The following is an 18,210-nucleotide window of genomic DNA, read 5'->3' as shown; positions in this document are numbered from 1 at the left end:
ATTATGTCCTTTGGCCAGCTTGCATGAGGATAGAACAATGCCGTGTTGAGCGACTTTTGAAAGATGGCAGTTAAATATCGAGCAGACCACAATGAATAACGAACAAGAAAAGAAATGGGTATACCATCAGGACCGGTAGATTTTTAGTGTCTAAATGTAATATTAGGTAATTAAGTACGTCATGTTCATTAATCGTGATATCAATGATTGGGGCTGCCACACTAGGAGGGTAAAAGGATGAAACTTAGTCGATATCAGATGAAAAAAAAAAACAGATTTAAAATAGACATTAAAGCGTTAGAAATTATTAACAGATCAATTAGTTGTTTCATCCCTGACGATTATAGACGATGAAGCGGACTCTGTTGGCAAAAAAGAGCGCAAAATTTCCGAGGATTAGTTTTTAGAAACTTTCCTTGCCGGACATTGAAAAAACAATCTTCAGGTTAATTTGGTTATTACTAGAAGTTGTTCATTTGCCCTGATAAAATTGATAGCACTTTCTGGATCCGATACAAGCTTAATGTGCCTGAAGCGTCGAACATGCAGTGTGATGCGTGTTGGATATACGAGTCATTCAAGGTACTTTCAGTTCTTTTTCTTTGTTTTGTAGAACATTTTTGTAGTTCCAGTCCTGTATTACTGCTAACTTTTGTATTTTAAACTATGTACCATTGTTTCTGTTGATACACTGTAACCCCTCCCCCTCACACAATGTTCCATGTTTGGAACCTGTGAGGTATTTGTATTAAAAAAAACAAAAAAAAAAAAACGTTGCATGCAGTTGGTAAGAACAGTTTCAAAGTAGCTGACTATTTTGTTGATACCATGCACCCATGTGGCTAAGCATGTCAAATGTTTCAAAAGAAGTAGACTATGACCATTAGTTAACAGAATTAGGCAAACTTCTTATGAAAAGAGAACTTGCTTGCGATAAATTTTAGCCCTGGGGCTATGAGGCTGATGACGACATCAGCGGACAGATAGCTTCAATTAGTTCTATAATTAACTGAATACGCTAATTAACATTATAATTTTTATTTTAGGATGCATGATGTATTTGTAGAGTTGGAACTCGTCCTCGGAATAGTGTACAGCCGAGAATAAAATTCTGAAAAGAAATTGTAGCATGTGTTACAAGGCCCGCAGCCTTGTAATGTTAAGGGCTCGTGATACAATGGCCCACAGGCCCATTTGCGATTTGCCAATGTAAAAGGATCAATAGGCATAAGGCAGCTAAAAGCGTGAAACAGAACTTCTTCAGCTGCCTCTAGTGACAAGCTTTTATGCTTAATTTTGGGGACCTTTCCTTCTCATGGGAATATGCGATTTCTGGGCGGTTGCATTAAGTTGTACAGACGACGGCGTGCTGCTTTGATATACGGCACCTACATATTATCGCTCTTTTGAGACGCCGCATGGCAAATAACCTCAGATGCCGAGGACCGACGGAGGATATCGTGGTCTAGCACGAAATAATCGATATGGACAATTACTGCCTTCATTGTAACGTAGCAGAATTGCGTGTTCACATTTCTTTCGCAAGAAGCAGACAAGTGCATAAAGGCACACTGAAACCGCAAAACACCGCAAAATGAGCTAGGAGTATATCAGGACGGAGCAGACGAGTCGCCGGGGCGTTGCTGCACTATACTCCACGTATTGTAAGTTATTTTTTGTTTTTTGTTTTTCGTGCATAGTGTTTTTATAGTGCTTGAAAATTCAGTACTGCAGTTTATAGTGCTTAGCTTAAAAACGCAACGACTCCGCTGCAGCCGCCTTCCAACTCGGCTACGAGCCACGCTGTTGACTCGTTGCATTACATAATTAAAAACGTCGCTGCGCGCAGGTTTGATATACTTACGCTGTTTTCTTGGGTTTTCTTTTTTTTTCTGCAGTCTCCCTTCGGCTTTAGATTTTTGACGAAGATTGTACGTATGATAAAACAGATATTGCACGAAAATTTTCAGCTATGCGTCTGCAACAAAACTCCGACGCCTAAGTCATCTCAAAAAAAAAAAAAAAAAAAGGGCTTAGCGCTCCTTAAGCGATATGTAAAAAAATGTTTCTTAACTCTTCTGGCAGCAGACCTGCCAGAAATTTTCTGTTCTGGTGTGTTTTCGTTTGTAATTTCTCTGTAATTTTTACACTTTTTTTCCCGTCTACAACTAACAAATATTTCTGTAAATCGACATAAGTTTTGTGTTTTACTACATCTTCTGTTTTTACTTTTGTGTCATTTGACACGTTTTTTTTTTTTTTTTTGCTGCAGCTAACAGAAGGATGAGTTTTTTTTTTTTTTTCATTCTTCTGCTATTTCGCATGTTTTTCTGCCTGTAAAAAATAAAATTGCGTAAAGCCCCACTTTCTGTTCAGAACAGAATTTTGAAGACGAAAGCCTTAGTAACCACATCACCGTTGACGCTGGCAATATACTCAATGGTACCCATGGAGCTGTACTTGCAACAGTCGTTGTCTAGCCACCGAAATGGCTAGTGGAGCGACGGCATGCATAAACTGATACCACTGAAATCCCTCTCCCTTTTATTTTGGGCCATTATATGCTCGTCGTCACCAAAAACATCGCAATGTGGCGCCACTGATCCTTTCGAAGTACGGAAAGCTCAGAGTAAAATATTATATGAGGAACGCCTGAGGATATCGGACAGTAACGGATGGGCATGTATTTAAATACCTGTACTTAAAAAGCGTTGACTCACAATGGAGTAAAATAACTAGGAAACTAACTAGTAAGTATGCTAGTCACAAGGACGGAGAAATAAAGAGCATTAAGCAACAGGTGAAAAACACAGAAGGTAAAAATTGGATAAATTCGATGGAAAAGAAACAGAGTGTGGAGCTATACCGAAAGGGGAAAATGCAGATCAGGAAGGAAGATTTCTTTGATAACTCAAGAGGTAGTGCCCTACTTTTTGAAGCTAGATCAGGGTGCCTTAGAACACGCAGCACAAAAAGAAATTTAACAATGGAGATGACGCATGTGCTGTATGTGGTAATCAGGCGCAATCACTGTTCCTGAAGCTCTCGGGTTTAGAGATATACCAGTGGCCGGGTGAATAAACCGGCGGTGGAAACTAGCAAAAAACGACTGGAAGATTGGTGGCTTAAAAGCAGAGAAGTGACATAATGTTAGTAATGTAGAAACAACAATTTATTAATTGAATGATGGTTTAGTCAACCAATCTAAATCAATAATTCAGATATATGGAGAAAAATGAGCATGATAGCTACTGCTGCCACCCCGTTTCAAAGGGGACGCTCCTATATTCCATCCATTCATCCATCCGTTTCAAAATTGTTACGCAGAAGTTTTTCGGACAGCGCCTCCTTGGTTGTCATATCGTTTCACTTCCCATTTAGCGTGCATTTATATATACTATTCAAGTGAGAATCAGTTTGCGATAGGAAGCTGAGCATACGACATGTGTACCTCAAATTGTTTTTTTTCTTTCTTTTTTTTTTTTGCTTTCCAACCAAAGTTTTCGCTCGAAAACAGAAAATTACATCTTTTTTTTTCATGAACGTATTGCGGTGAATGGCGTATAACATTTCTGTACAGGAACATAAATTTTCCTTAAAAGTGCCAGCAATTTTATATTATTTTTTTTACTGACATTGATATAGCTTTTATTCAAAACAAACAGTAACTGAATCATATATAGTCAGGAATTGTGGTTTTCCACCGTGGCTCAATATAGTGGGCCTCTCCAAAATTTTAAACGGTCACTGACAATGTTGCGACAGTTTGTTGCAGGGAGAATCGTCAACGCATGCCGGTCGGTCCATTACCTCGGTTCTTTGAACTTCCGACAAAATACTGCTTTTTCAGATGGGTCGTTGACTGCCGCGGTTTGTCATCTCAATGGTGGGAACATCCATAATATATAATAGAACGCCACAAAGCCGTGGCCGACAGTGACTTCTTCCCGTTTATCTCGCAGTGGCCCACGCTATAGCGCACGAGCCGGCCTGAAGCTCAATCGAGAGCCAAGCTGGAGCTCGCGCGCAGCTCGAACAGGAACCCTTCACTCCCGTTCTCCCGCAGATCGAACACATAATAAACGGAAATAAACAAAGCGTAATTGTAAGGGCATGCTCGACAGCGAAAAAGCAGAAGCGAGATATTATATATATATATATATATATATATATATATATATATATATATATATATATATATATATATATATATATAAAAGGAGAAAGAAGAGGAAATCAGAGATGTCGCGCGCCGACGACGATAAAGAAATGAAGACGACAACGAAGCTCGAGCTGTCGCTGTGAACGCTGGCCGTCGTAGCTGCTATCGTAAGATAAATTATTGCTTTGCGAACCGTCTAAACCACTTCATTACAATATATATATATATATATATATATATATATATATATATATATATATATATATATATATATATATACATGTCCGCCTCTACTTTTTGTACGGCTACTGAGGAATCGAATTCAGAGGAACCTTGGTATCGTCTTCGGTTTCGCGATGAGGACGCGAGCACTCATCCACATTCACGGCTGGTCCCGAGGGGTCTTACAGCTTTACCAATGCGGTGTATTTCACCTCCCGCCACACCTCGGTGGGGTCGCCACCAACCTAACAAAAATAATAATTGGTTAACAGGAAAAGAAAGGCGCAGTACCTGCTGCACTTGCTTCTGTGGACACCTGAACCGCGCCGTAGGTGACCTATACTGCTCCTCTTTTTCTGCCGTCGTTCACGCGCAAGGAGAGCGCGCGCCCACTCCCCGCTACGCCCACAGGGATTGCAGCCTGCAAGTGTTGATATTTCACCCTCTGCGGCTTATACAGAGACCGCATCATCAGCGTCTCAGATTTACCATCTAGGATCAACTGTCATTCATCATATCTTGTTTTGCAGCTCTTTGTGGAAAGCGCCCAGGCGAGGAGCACACAACCTTGCTGGAGAGCTTGGGAATAGCTCACAGCGTCTTAAAATGTACAAATGGACTTTTTAAGAAACTATGTGGCTGAAACGTGGAGGCTAACCAAGAGGGTTCTATTTATGTTGAGGACAACCCAGAGGGCTATGGAACGAAAAATGGTATAGGGTAACATTAAAAGATAGGAAGCGTGCAGAGTGAGTGAGAGAAATAACTCAAGTTACTGACATTCTAGTGGAAATTAAGAAGAAGAAATGGACATGGGCAGGACATGTAGTGCGAAGAGAGGATAACCGATGGTCGCTGAGGGTAACAAACTGGATTCCAAGGGAAGGAAAGCGTAGCAGGGGGCGGCAGAAAGTTAGGTGGGCGGATGAGATTAAGAAGTTCGCAGGGGTCAAGTGGATGCAGCTAGCACAGAACCGGGTTAATTGGAGATATATGGGAGAGGCCTTCGCCCTGCAGTGGGTATAGTCAGGCTGATGATGATGGGGATGATGATGACATCCGAGGAAGCACACTCGCCACGGCAGAGACCGCCACATTTTCAATTTTAACTCTAAACTGAAATAATCTGCCGATCTCAGAGAAACTATTTTCTCCGATCTCCAAATCGCTATTTCTGGAGGTTATTCTCAACAGCAATTTTTCCTGTGAGTTATGAAGCTCTCAAAAATTGCGAAAAAATGGTGTGCACGAAGAATAGGTCAGTTTTGACAGAAACTGTCAGTACCATTATTATGGAATATAAAAATTAGTTGACCTCCATCTGTGTTGAGAAAACGAGAAATTGTGCAATAAACATCCTGTGTAGACATCATAAGGGCAAACTTGAAAGATATGAGTTTCTATTTCTTTCAGGTTCGATCCTGCAGCCGTGACGGACGCATTTTGATGAAAGCGAAGCGCAAAACACACGTGCACGCGTGTGCTTTCGATGTCAGTGCACGTTAAAGGCCCACTGTCCACCCCCCGGTCGAAAATATTTTTTTCCCCGGTGACTGTGAGACTTCGCCCCCAGAACGCAAGGCCGCAAAATGTTTTTGAAAAGAGTAGCTAATAACGCAGTTCCACCACAATCACCCGATTCTGTCGTGTTTCTCTCCTCCCGTTTCCTCGCAAAGTTTTTTTCACTCTCCTGCTCGGTCGTCTAGCCTCCGCAAGACAAATTCCCCTTCCTCTTCCGTGTTTGGCGAGAGATGGGGCGTGCACTCCGCGAAAAAAAAAAAAAAAAACGGGCTAGAGAGTGCACGCCACTGGATTCAGTCTGGCCGTGGCGAGGGAAAAGGGCGCAGCGAGCGGTAGACACCCATCCTTCACCCTCAGACAGCGAGACGGACCAATGGACGTCGTTCTCGACAAATACGTCACAGCTGCGGCTCGACGGGCCAGCGCAGGGAACGGGAAAGCTGGCTTCCCAAAGGAGAGCATGAGAGAGCTTTGATTTGTATTTTCGTTGCTTTGCGGCGCGCGTGTCACTGTAGCATTTTGCACAGACTATCTCCGGTACCTGATCGAAACACTGGGCTCCCTCGCTTAAGGTGTCCTTCCCTGGACAGTGGCCCTTTAATATAAAGAGTGGGCGAAATTTCAAGAGCCCTCTCATAGCCTGAGTAGCTCCCAAAAGCTTTTGCGCGCCTTCCCGAGCGTCCGTTTTTGGGCTTTCGTGGAGCATTTAAAAGAGTTTCATCGGTCATTTTGCAAAAGAAGGTAAACAAAGACCTTCGAAGCAGCCCACTCGGCGGAACTAGCTAGGGCCAAGGTTGGGCGTTGGCCGTAATACGACGTGGACGTAATATGACGTGGACGTGGCCCAGCCAGCTGAATCAACTGCCAGCTTGCAGTGTTTCGTCGTATTTTCTGCATGGTTCCGCGGATAGCCGCAGAACTGGGCATACCTTTCGTCCTCTTTGTGTCAGTGGCCAGGAGGCCCGAGATAGACTCAGCTCAAACAACATCTTTCTGAAGACAAACACTTCGTCCTTTCAAGATGTGGCTTCAGGTAAAGATGACCGAGGAGCGTCTGACTATAGGCTTGCTTTGGTGAACGTCCACGAGGGTGTTCGTGTTCACGCATCTATAGTGTCATATACCGCTTTCGAAAAAACGAAAAAAGGAAACTGGTCGTCTGATTTTCTTTTGTGAAATGAGCTTCTGCGGAAAACAATGCACTTCTAAATATTAAATTATTTGAAATAATAGCTATTAAGACAATAAGGCTATGTCGCTTATTTTTAGCTTATAGTTACTGTTTCGCGCCATAGCAGGCGCTGTCATCATCATCAGCTGCACTATATCCACTGCAGAGCGAAGTCGTCTCCCATTTTCCTCCAATTAACTCCAGTGGTTGCATCCACTTGACCCCTCCGAACTTCGTAACCTCATCCATCCATCTAATTTTCTACCGCCCACTGCTACGCTTTCCTTCCCTTGGGATCCAGTTTGCTACCCTAATCGACTATCGGTTATCTTTCTTTCGCAATACTTGCCCTGCCCATGCCTATTCCTTCTTCTTTATTTACACTAGAATGTCAGTAACTTGAGTTATTTTTCTGACCGCTCTCTGCACGCTTCTCACCTCTTAACGACAATGCACTATTTTCTGTTCATTAGCTCTCTGCATTGTCCTCAACTTTAGTAGAACCATTAGCCTCCACGTTCCAGCCCCATAATTACAGCTGACGCTGTAATTCAAGATGTATACTCTAAGATAAATTTAAAATGATTATAATTCAATATTGTTCACGATACCGTTCCTATTCAAAGCATGAGTTATGGCAAAACATCTATGTCGTTCGCCATTTATTGTTCACCAACAAAGCGCGCAAAAACAGCGGAAATGATAAGTAAGCCAAAATTCTTTCTCTTGTTTTTATTAGGAAATCCTCCCCCCCCCTCCCCCTTCCCTTTATAAAACAAATCTCTAGGACCATCACTGTATGAACTAGGAAACTTTTGCATGGAATGCATCAATGCACCACCTTTTGCATTTATGACCGCCTGTATCTGTCATGCCCATCATAATTTTGACGAACAAGCATGATTCATGCTTTTGGTAGTTCTAATCATCAAATTTTATTATAAAGCGTTCGTTCACTTGTGGAATACGCTGGCACCATGCAGTTAAAACAACCGCCTTCCTTTTTTTTTTTTTTCGGTACTCTATACTCCCCACACAACCCACGGACGACAGTGCGAAACCAACAGGCGAACAAACACCCGCCGCCGCATGAAACAGGCAGACAGCGAGCAGTCGGAGAGTGTGACTCAAGGAGAAAAGCCCCCGCTACTTCCGCGGCGATTGCGAAGGCCGTAGGAGAGAGAGAGCGCGAACCGCTCGACGCAGTGGCGACTTCGGTCGATCTCGCGACAAATAGCGATAGTTGTATGGGTGTTGTTCTATAAGATCGTGTCGGTGCCAGTGCTGTAGTGCTTTAGAATACCAGTCTCGAACTCCAACAGTCATATACAGAATGTCTCACCTGAAACGCTTTTGAAATTTTTAAAACTTTTTGAGTTACAAGAGTGCACCTTTCGGCAGGGCATTGGCAGTGGTCATATGCATGAGTGTATACAGCTGAGGCGGGTTCATTAGAAGGCTAGTTAACTGATACTAAAGCGCAAACTTTGTAACTATTATTGTCAGGCTATACATTCAATGAGAGGTTTGTAGCCCGCCGTAACTAATATCTATATCAGTTTTTTTTGTTAATTTTATTTCTGCATCAGTCGGACGCCAGGGTGAAACAGAACAGTTGTTTATTGATTCAGTGCTCTTTAATAGGGCGATGAACGTGTGATCCGCCGACTGCTGCGTGCATGGCTGATAAGCGATACCCATGAAATGTCAGTAAGAACACGTGATATGAGTACACAACAATTATGGAAAACGCCTTAGTCGTGGCCGCTGCAGCGCGAAGAATTTCAGGGCTGCACTCCTACGAAAGCGAGGCGCCGGGGTGGGAGCGACTAGCGGCGAACACGTTAAAGTGCGCTCACACTAGCGGGAGAAGTAAATTTCGCAATACGAAGGTCTGTCACTCAGACGGCTGAGGGAAGTCCACTCTGAGAGGACATGACAAATAGAAACGGGACGAAATGTGATTGTGACGGCTGCATCTCTGCTGTTAATGAGTCTTTTCAAGAAACTATCGGGCCATGCGCTCCATCGACGATAGCCGACATCACCGGAGTGCAGCAAACAATCGGTTAGGGGGTGACAGGGAGCCCTTTAAAGCGTGGAAAATTTCTTTTTGATCGACATTTGCCGAGAAAATTGCATCTGCCGGGATTAAAATGAGTGTAGGCACTTATAATGTTTTATAACGGGTGCGATGCGACAGCGAAAGTGGATGCTAACACGTTTGCATGACAGATAGAGGGCCAGTCATTGCATATACATAACAAATAACATTTCCTTTCTTAATGGACAGGGATTAATTAACATGAACAATATGCTTTGCTTTGTTCAGCATTCTTCATTACGATGCCCCGAGAAAATGTTTCATTTGTCTGTTTATTTTATTCTTTGTCAAGACTGCGCAATACGATTTCATGCTGCTCCCTCGCCCATTTTTCGCAGGAGCCCCGTCTCGTGGCGTTCGGCACCAGCGGTGCTGGTTCGGAGCTGTCCGTGGAGCTAAGCATGCCACTGCCGTCGGCGGCCTTAGTGCTCTCGTGCGGGGCTCACGGGCCCAAGCCGGCGACGCCCCGCGACGTGCGGCTGCACCGGGTGTCGAGCAACCGGACCCTGCTGCACTGGCGGCAGCCCCGCGACGGCTGCACTAGCGGTTTCCGGCTGCTCTTCTCGGCGACCGCCGCGGGGCCATATGCGCCGTTGACGGAGCGGCATCCGCTGCTGCCGCTGTACCTAGTCGACTGCGAGCTGACGCCTGAGGCGGGCGCCTGCCGGGGCCCAGGCTTCGTGCGGGTCGGCGCCCTGAGTCTGGCCGGCGGCCGCAGCGCGCTGTCGCGGCCCGTGCCCTGGCGGCCACTCTAATGGGCGCAATTACCGGCGGCCGGGGGCCAATCTCGATGAGAACACTGTTGACCGAACAAATTGAAGGAGCCCCGCGCAAACAAGACCCCCCCCCCCCCCCCCTCCACTTCCCCCCGCCGCCAGCGCCCCATTGAGCGACTGCCATTTGCATGAGAATGCGCAGCGTTCCGGCCTTAATTTTCTGCCCGGGTGAAAGGAGCGGAAAATTGGCTTCTCCTCCGGGCGGCGTGCGGCGGCGCTGCGTGCGCTGGGGCCTCCCCTCCCCGCGAGGCGGGCCTCGGCGGAGGGGCGGCGTCACGTGCGGCGGCGTCCGAAACACGCCAGAGCAGCGCGAGCCCATGCAGCAGCCGCAGGCGCCGCCGGCCGAGCCCTGCTCGTCGCCAAAGCAGCCGACCGCCTTCTCGGTCGACGACATCCTGGACCCGGCCAAGTTCACCGGCACCCGGTTCCGCTGGCGGCCGCTGCTCGAGGCTTCGACCGACTGGTCCTCCGACGAGCGTGGCGCGTCGCCGGCCAAGAGTGGCAAGCTGTCGTCGTCCTCGTGCTCCAAGAAGAAGCCCGAACCCAAGGCGGGCAAGCCGAGGCGTGCGCGCACCGCCTTCACTTACGAGCAGCTGGTGGCGCTCGAGAACAAGTTCAAGACGACGCGCTACCTGAGCGTCTGCGAGCGGCTCAACCTGGCGCTGTCCCTGCGACTCACCGAGACGCAAGTGAAGATCTGGTTCCAGAATCGACGCACCAAGTGGAAGAAGCAGAACCCAGGCCTGGACGCCAACAGCCCCGCGCTGCCGGCGTCGCCGCCGTCGCCCTTCTCGGCGGGATCCCTGTACGGGCCCTACCTGGCGCCCTACTCCGTCTTCCCGCAGCCGCCTTTCTTCCCGTCGTAGCACCGCCCCGTCCCGCTTGTACAGTCGCAATAAACCCGTGCCCCCAGGTCAGCCTCTTCTGCGTCCGACGAGGCTGGCCCCCGCGGCCAGACTCGTCGGCACTTCACGTGAAGGACTGCTCGGTGCGTACTCTGCCCGCGCTCCGGGCCGCGTGTCTCTCTCACGTTAGCATTCCTTTTTTGCACGGCTGTTCCATACTATTTGCAGGCTCCTCTTGTGCTCTTTCGGGAACCATTTTCACCTCTTTGTGTGAACAAGCAGGTGTGTAGGCTGACAGGCTGGTAACATAAGCGCGCCAGTTGTGTTTGCAGCGTGCTTATGCTGCGAGTTTTGTCTGCGTTTGACCGCTCCATCCTTACCGTAGACAACTAAATCGACTCAGACATGTGCCTGCTCTTGCCATTTAGCTTTTGCAATGCGCATACTGTACGAGTTTTGCCAAGCTATCGAAAACCAGCAGGTGTCTCGCTCTGCATTCGTTTAATTGACGTCTCCTTAAAATCCAAGCTTTGTAATATGGTCATTAATCCCGCAAGGTAGCTTCACCACGAAGTGTGTATGGTTGCAGTGAAGCATCTCAGCGAACAGTGCATTTACAGTACCTTTATCTCGTCCTGATCGGCTGTAGAGTGTACCGTTGTTTATTTTCACGAAGCACGTGTTTAAGCAAGTTAAATCGTGGCAAACGAAAGTTAATGTAAGAAAAGCAACATTGCCTGTTCCGAAAGGGGGGGGGGGGGGGGGGGGGGGGGGGTCAAAATAAGGCCCACTCTTGAACACAACGCCAACCGTGGATACTATTTCACACTTTCGTGCGCATACATGTATACCGACGAGCATGATTTTCTTCTCCCGATGATGAATCGCTGCAACGAAGTTAATTGCCTACACAATTCAGCGATTCGTAGTAAACGTTATATTGCCTTCTTTGCTCAACAAAAAAGAACGGACGCGTTTCGAACGATTGTTGTGGGAACGCTGTCTTTTCTTTCGATCTGCCCTGTAACATTTCCATCGAGGTACTGATTGCTTATGGGATTTTTCTCATTTTGGAGTCAATAAGATCCTTTTTTTTTTTTTTTTTTTTGGCCGATCGGAGTTCGTAGTCACATACCGACGAAATTCATGCTTTGCCTTCTGCTGCGTCTGCTCTCTAAAAACGACAGTGGTAAAATGTTTGAAGTGCGAATGTCAAACTATCATATCTCACTTGTAGCTCACGGTTTTGTATGAACGAAAAGACAACTGAAATGCATTTACATGGTAGCTGTATCGTTTAGCATAAGAGTATAATATACACTGTTCTCCGTGCTCTACAGAGTTTATTCCGATATAGACCGATGAATAAAACAAATGCGGCGGCCTAATTCTCCCGTAATATTCGCATGACCTGTGAATACAGTCATATTGGTCGTTTGTCAGTTTAGTCGTGTTTCTTTGACCATGCTGCGGCTTGGTCAGCAGGTCGATCTATACGTTATATTCAATAACCAAAGGGATCCAAAAACTGTGCTTACTCCCCAATGAGTAGCACCCGCAACTATAAACCTTCATCTCTTTTGTAATAACTCCAGGTTAAGAAAGCAGGTCGACAATGCATGAAATCGTTTTGAGGGCTTCTGTAAACAATGATTTTGGTGCCTTTCATGAGAGTGAAATTAACCATTTCTCGTAATGATGTACCCGAATACAACTGCTCTTGTCACCCGCCTGGCAAGTATAAAACAGGGTGATGCAATTGTGTTAGTGAAGGGAGCGCTAGTTTGCCCTCGCTGTAAATTGCTTTAAAGAACCAGACGTGCAAAAAAAAAAAAAAAATTCCTTGACTGCTACCTAGCATACAAATTTGCATTGCTTTAAAGCAGTATATTAAAGCAATGATAGGTTGCGCCTTAGTTTAATCGGCCGATGGAAGTGGTGAGCTGTATTTATACTTTTGCTTTCGTACCTATAGTTTTGCAGCTCCGCCAATTATAATTCATGCCGTGTTACTTTATATTTTTTCCAAAAAATGTAAAACAACTTCCTTCTTCGCTTAGTGAACTTTTCCGACACCTAACATATTGAACTCCACATCTCGCTATATATATATATATATATATATATATATATATATATATATATATATATATATATATATATATATATATATATATATATATATATATATATATATTAGCCGGACATTGTAGAAGCATATACGCTTGGCATTTTCGAGTCTATTTTTTACTTACCAGAGCTCAGTTCTGCATTTGAAGGCAATGTACTTCCAAGAAATGCATGCACAGTCACAAAATGGCAGGCTTAAGGAAGACAGTGTGCTTGGCTTGGCTCACGGAAGACAGTGTGCAATCCAGCTTGATCGCATGCAACACCTGGAGCTTTCAAATGCTGTTTCTCACGCAATACTGCGCTTATTGGCACGCTTAAAGTTTCCTCGTGGTACGCAAAAATAAAAAGTATAGGAGCGAAAGGTTAATGAAAGGGATAGAAAAAAAAGCATTGCGGCACCTCGCTTAAGGACTCATATAAATTACAATTGTGCATGTTATTCTTTTTGGACATCTGCGTCATGGCTTAAACGAAGGCTGCATGGAACAACACGGTTTCGAGGAATGTTGCCACAACTATACTTTTCACGTGATGTCTCTACAGGTCTTGTAATTTCCTTTCACGGATGTATATCTTCGTAGTACGCAGCTTTGTTCCAATATTCTTGTGCGGGCGTGCGTCGTTATTTTAGTTGTTGTAATAGTTGAAAGCTCACCTATAATCACTTTCGCAAGCTTCGACCACACTGTCAACGTCGCGCATTTATCAAGGAGCGCCTTCATCTGAGCGTTTATTCTCCATGTACTCGTATTGCGCAAGCCAACAATAAAGGTTCTTTGTGGACTACGTAAAGGTACTATTTATAGATTTTTCAACTACACGAACTTTGCGTTGCATTAAAACTTACTACATACAGTATCAGTACACGTTTAATGACGCTAGTTTACCGCTGCAACTATATTATAGTAAAAACATCAGCCAAGCGATTTTACCTTAGGAATTTTTAAAATGGAAAAAGCTCGAGGGCACTTAGAGTCCGACGCGAAATATACTAACTTCTGCACAGACATGTTCAGTTATAATGTAAACGATATAATCCTATTTTCAAGGGTCAAGACAATTCTTTCGCCCATGAAAGCATATATATTTGTTTTAAATCACACCTTAACTCTTACCTTTTCCTCATAAATAGGCACATTGTGGTGCAGCGCCGTCATCTATAGCGGTAGCTTGAAGGTGATAAAAAATACAAAGGACAACATTCACTGAGAACATGGAACGTGGCATTTGGGTAAGTTTAGTATACTGTAATGCATAGTTACAAACGAAAACGCTGTAAGGAACTTGCGCTGTGCCCATCATGATCTTGTTTCTGTCTGTAAAACATGAGGCTAAAGGCATCCTTTGCGCTAGATGACATTCTATATATTGTCGCGTAAACAAGGCCCCTCACAGTTGCGCCCGGGGCATGCTTAGAGTCCAGAGACAGCGTTATAGAGCTCAGTCTTGGAGCTATCGCATTTCTTCGTTCTCCCTCACCTCGTCTTCGTCGTCAGCGCATGCTACGTTAACCCCTCCCCCGTTCGAGAAGCATCTGCCCGATGCTAAATTGAAGTGGGGGCAGAATAGTATAGTCACTGTTGTCTGACATGAAAAGGCTTCAGCCGGACCACGTGGACTACTTCAGAACGCTTGGGACGTCGGGGTTCATGATTTCTCATGAGGAACAACTTCATAGTCCAGGTCACCAACGCGTCGAAGAACATGGTAGGGACCGAAATAACGGCGCAAGAGTTTTTCACTGAGTCCGCGTCGTCGAATAGGGCACCAAACCCAGACAAGGTCGCCTGGAAGATAATCTTCAGTGCGCCGCCGCAGGATAGCGTTCTGCATCTCGGCCTTGCTGCTGCTGAATTTGCACTCGGGCAAGCTGGCGGGCCTCTTCGGCAAGCTAGAAAAGAAGTGACATCATCATTCGGAATTTCGTCTATATGAGGCAGCACGGCGTCGAGCGCGGTCGTCACTTCTCGTCCCTAAACTAGGCTGAACGGAGTGATGTTGGTCGTTTCTTGAACGGTGGTATTATATTCAAATGTTACGTAAGGTAATACTTCGTCCCACGTCTTGTGATGGACGTCCACATACATCGACAACATGTCGGCAATGGTCTTGTTCAGACGTTCCCTCAGGCCGTTTGTTTGGGGATGGTATGCAGTTGTCCGGCGATGGTTGGTGCCACTAAGAATAAGGATATGCTGGATGAGCTCTGCAGAAAATGCTGTTCCTCTGTCTGTAATCAGGACCTCTGGTGCTCCATGTCTCAGGAGAATTTGAAGAACGAAAAATTTCGCAACTTTAAAGGTGGTAGCACAAGGAATAGCAGCGGTTTCTGCGTAGCGGGTCAGGTAGTCAGTAGCTATACTATAATGCACCTGTTTTCACAGGTGGAAGTAGAGAACGGTCCAAGCAAGTCCATCCCTATTAGCTGGAATAGTCTGAACGGTGGTGTAATGGGCTTTAAAAGACCGGCTGGCTTCAGAGGAGGAACCTTAAAATATAACTACAATATGTAGCTACAATATAAATTTTTATTTAAGGCGATTTTTCCATTGAATATGTTCTAGCGCTGCTTTTGTCTTTTTGTATGTGTGTGAGAGAGAAAAGGTGCTATATGAACCATCTCAGCGTATACATATAGTGTTGACCACCGATTCCGCGGCTTTGCTGACAACTCGTTCATCATTGTTCTCATTTTTTGCACAGGTCTCAATTGTATAGCATACACCTCAGAATAACTGCTGGCTCTTGTAACGATACTGAAAGCTATACAACCCTCCAATCTTAATCGCCCATCCGTTTATGGCGGGGCCAATTCTGCAGCAGGCCTGAGTGCGAAAAGATAATGCCGAAAACAAAATAGGGATTTGAAACGGGATTTTAAAATGCGCCTTCTTATGTCTGCAGAAGAAGCAATGTGGGCACCGTGTAAGAGACGGGAGAATCCCGGACGATGCTTATTCGGTTCGATGGGCTAAGCGCTTTTCGTTATGCGGGGTGCATGAGATCCTTTGATTTATGCAAAATAATAAAAAAGAAGCATCGAGGGCGAAAAAAAGAAACGGGCCGGATACACTGATAAAAAGTAAACGAACAAACGGATTGGTTTTCAGAAAACCGTTGCGCAGAACATTCTGTAAAAGCATTTACCCGACGATATATGTGCACTCTGTAGCAGTTGCATTGAATCCAGTAACAGGGGTATCATGCAGGTACGGCCCTTAAACATTTCGGCCCGTGGAGATGACGGAGTGTACACACAGTGCAGCATGGAGACTCAATTCAATTTTCTCCTATGAAAATTTTGTTTTGTTTTGATCGGAAGCGTAACATTTTTGTGCTCTGTCTTGCGAGCGAGCTTTATCCGCAGCTTCAGGCATTCGCAATGCTGACTCTAGTAGGTGCTGTCCCCGACAGAAGACTTCGGATGCATACAGTGCTTAAAGTCTGGCTCCATCGGAGGCGGGTCTCTATGATAAAAGCACAGGTGGAAAGGAAAATACAGAGGGAGAGAGAAATAAAGCGACTGGTTACCTGCTTCGGTCGACATTTTTTACAAAGGGTAGACATTATTGTTCTCTGTCTTTTAAAAAAATATATTGATGGTGTTTATTAAAACTCACAGCAAAACAGCGGGAACAAGAGATAAGAAATGGTCTGAAAAACACTGACAAAAATAAAAAATGGCAGCCTCATGCAGTCATTCGTACTCATGCAGTCATTATACATACGAGTGCAGGTGGTCTCAGACCTCCCCCCTTGACATCCCTGACCTTAACCCCTGGATACATAAAAGAACACAACGCACGCTAACAGGCGTTGCAGGTTAAATTCTACCAAAGGCTGATGAAACATGGGCGGAGTTTTGCAGAAATTAGTTGAACTTGAGATAAATAAATTGTTTATTCCTTGTTTACTATCGCTGGCAACACAAAATTACCATGATGCTGCAATAATAAGGTGGTTAGTTCGAAACCCACCGCCGGACAGTTCAGTTCAGTCGTTCAGTCGTGTCCGACTCTTCGTGACCCTATTGAACATGTCACGCCACGCTTTCCGGTCTCTCACTCTCTTCCTAACATCACATAACTTCATCTGCAGTGCCTCGAGGATGCCATCTAACCATCGCGTTCGCTGCCTACCCCTTCTCCGGCGACCCTCAACCTTTCCCAACATCAAATCTTTCTCCAGCGACTCCTCTCTTCTCCTCAGATGACCAAAGTAGCTGAGCTTTAACTTTAGAATTTGACCCTCCAATGAGCAGTCAGGGTTTATGGTCGACAATATTGACTGATTTGATCTTCTGGCAGTCCAAGGAACTCTCAAGAGTCTTCGCCAGCACCACAATTCAAACGCGTCAATTCTTCGGCGGTCAGCCTTTTTCACAGTCCAACTCTCGCATTCATACATCACAACTGGAAAGACCATAGCACGAGTTATACGGATCTTGGTTGGCAGACTAATGTCTCTGCTCTTTACTAGGCGGTCAAGGCTAACCATTGCTCTCTTTCCCAGAAGCAGGCGTCTCCTAATTTCATGGCTGCAGTCTCCTTCCGAGGTAATCTTGGAGCCCAAGAAGAGAAAATCTGTCACAGCTTCCACTTCTTGTCCCTTGATGCTCCAGGACTTGATAGGGCAAGACGCCATGATCTTTGTCTTTTTAATGTTCAGTTTAAGCCCAAACTTCTCACTCTCTTCTTGTACGCGCATCAGAAGTCTCTTGAGTTCCGCTTCACTTTCTGCCATTAAAGTGGTATCATCCGCATATCTAAGGTTGTTGATATATTTTCCAGCAATCTTCACTCCAGCTGAAGACTCGTCCAGACCGGCTTTCCTCATGATTCACTCTGCATATAGGTTAAATAGGCAGGGCGACAGTATGCAGCCTTGTCTCACTCCTTTCTCAATCGGAAACCAATGAGTAAGACCATGCCCAGTTCTGACTGTGGCCTCTTGCCCTTCATACAGGTTCCTGAGGAGACATATGAGGTGAATTGGAACTCCCATCTCTTGGAGAGCTTGCCACAATCTGCTGTAATCTACGCAGTCAAACGCTTTCGCATAATCAATAAAGCAGAAGTAGATGGGTTTCTGGAACTCTCTTGCTTTTTTCATGATCCAGCGAAGGTTGGCAACTTGGTCTCTAGTTCCTCTGCCCTTGCGAAACCCAGCTTGCACGTCCGGAAGCTCCCGATCCACATACTGCTGCAGCCTACCTTGGAGGATTTTCAACATCACCTTGCTAGCATGCGAAATAAGCGCGATTGTGCGGTGGTTGG

The 18,210-nt window shown here is 45.3% G+C and overlaps 2 protein-coding genes across 2 annotated transcripts in view; both read left to right on the top strand.

Moving 5' to 3' along the window:
* Positions 1–9,935, top strand: part of Idua (alpha-L-iduronidase) — an 87,902-nt gene extending 77,967 nt beyond the window's left edge. Inside the window, exon 11 of the mRNA XM_084587027.1 lies at positions 9,519–9,935. Within this exon, the coding sequence (XP_084443153.1) occupies positions 9,519–9,935 (417 nt within the window). The remainder of the gene's footprint in view (positions 1–9,518) is intronic.
* Positions 9,936–10,120: 185 nt separating this feature from the next.
* LOC146206416 (homeobox protein SAX-1-like) lies at positions 10,121–10,859 on the top strand. The gene has a single exon (XM_084587026.1). It carries the CDS (start codon positions 10,274–10,276, stop codon positions 10,820–10,822), a length of 549 nt encoding a protein of 182 aa, XP_084443152.1. The 5' UTR covers positions 10,121–10,273; the 3' UTR covers positions 10,823–10,859.
* Positions 10,860–18,210: the final 7,351 nt, after the last annotated feature.

The sequence above is a fragment of the Amblyomma maculatum genome, chromosome 1 (genome assembly GCF_055883805.1).
Source record: "Amblyomma maculatum isolate TAMU_Amacu chromosome 1, ASM5588380v1, whole genome shotgun sequence".
Taxonomy (NCBI): Eukaryota; Metazoa; Arthropoda; class Arachnida; order Ixodida; family Ixodidae; genus Amblyomma; species Amblyomma maculatum.
Note: the sequence above shows the minus strand (reverse complement) of the source record. Positions and strands in the feature narration are given on the sequence as shown.

What these genes read in the sequence shown, in the direction of transcription:
- LOC146206416 (XM_084587026.1), top strand. Translation starts at nt 10,274, where the DNA reads ATGCAGCAGCCGCAGGCGCCGCCGGCCGAGCCCTGCTCGTCGCCAAAG.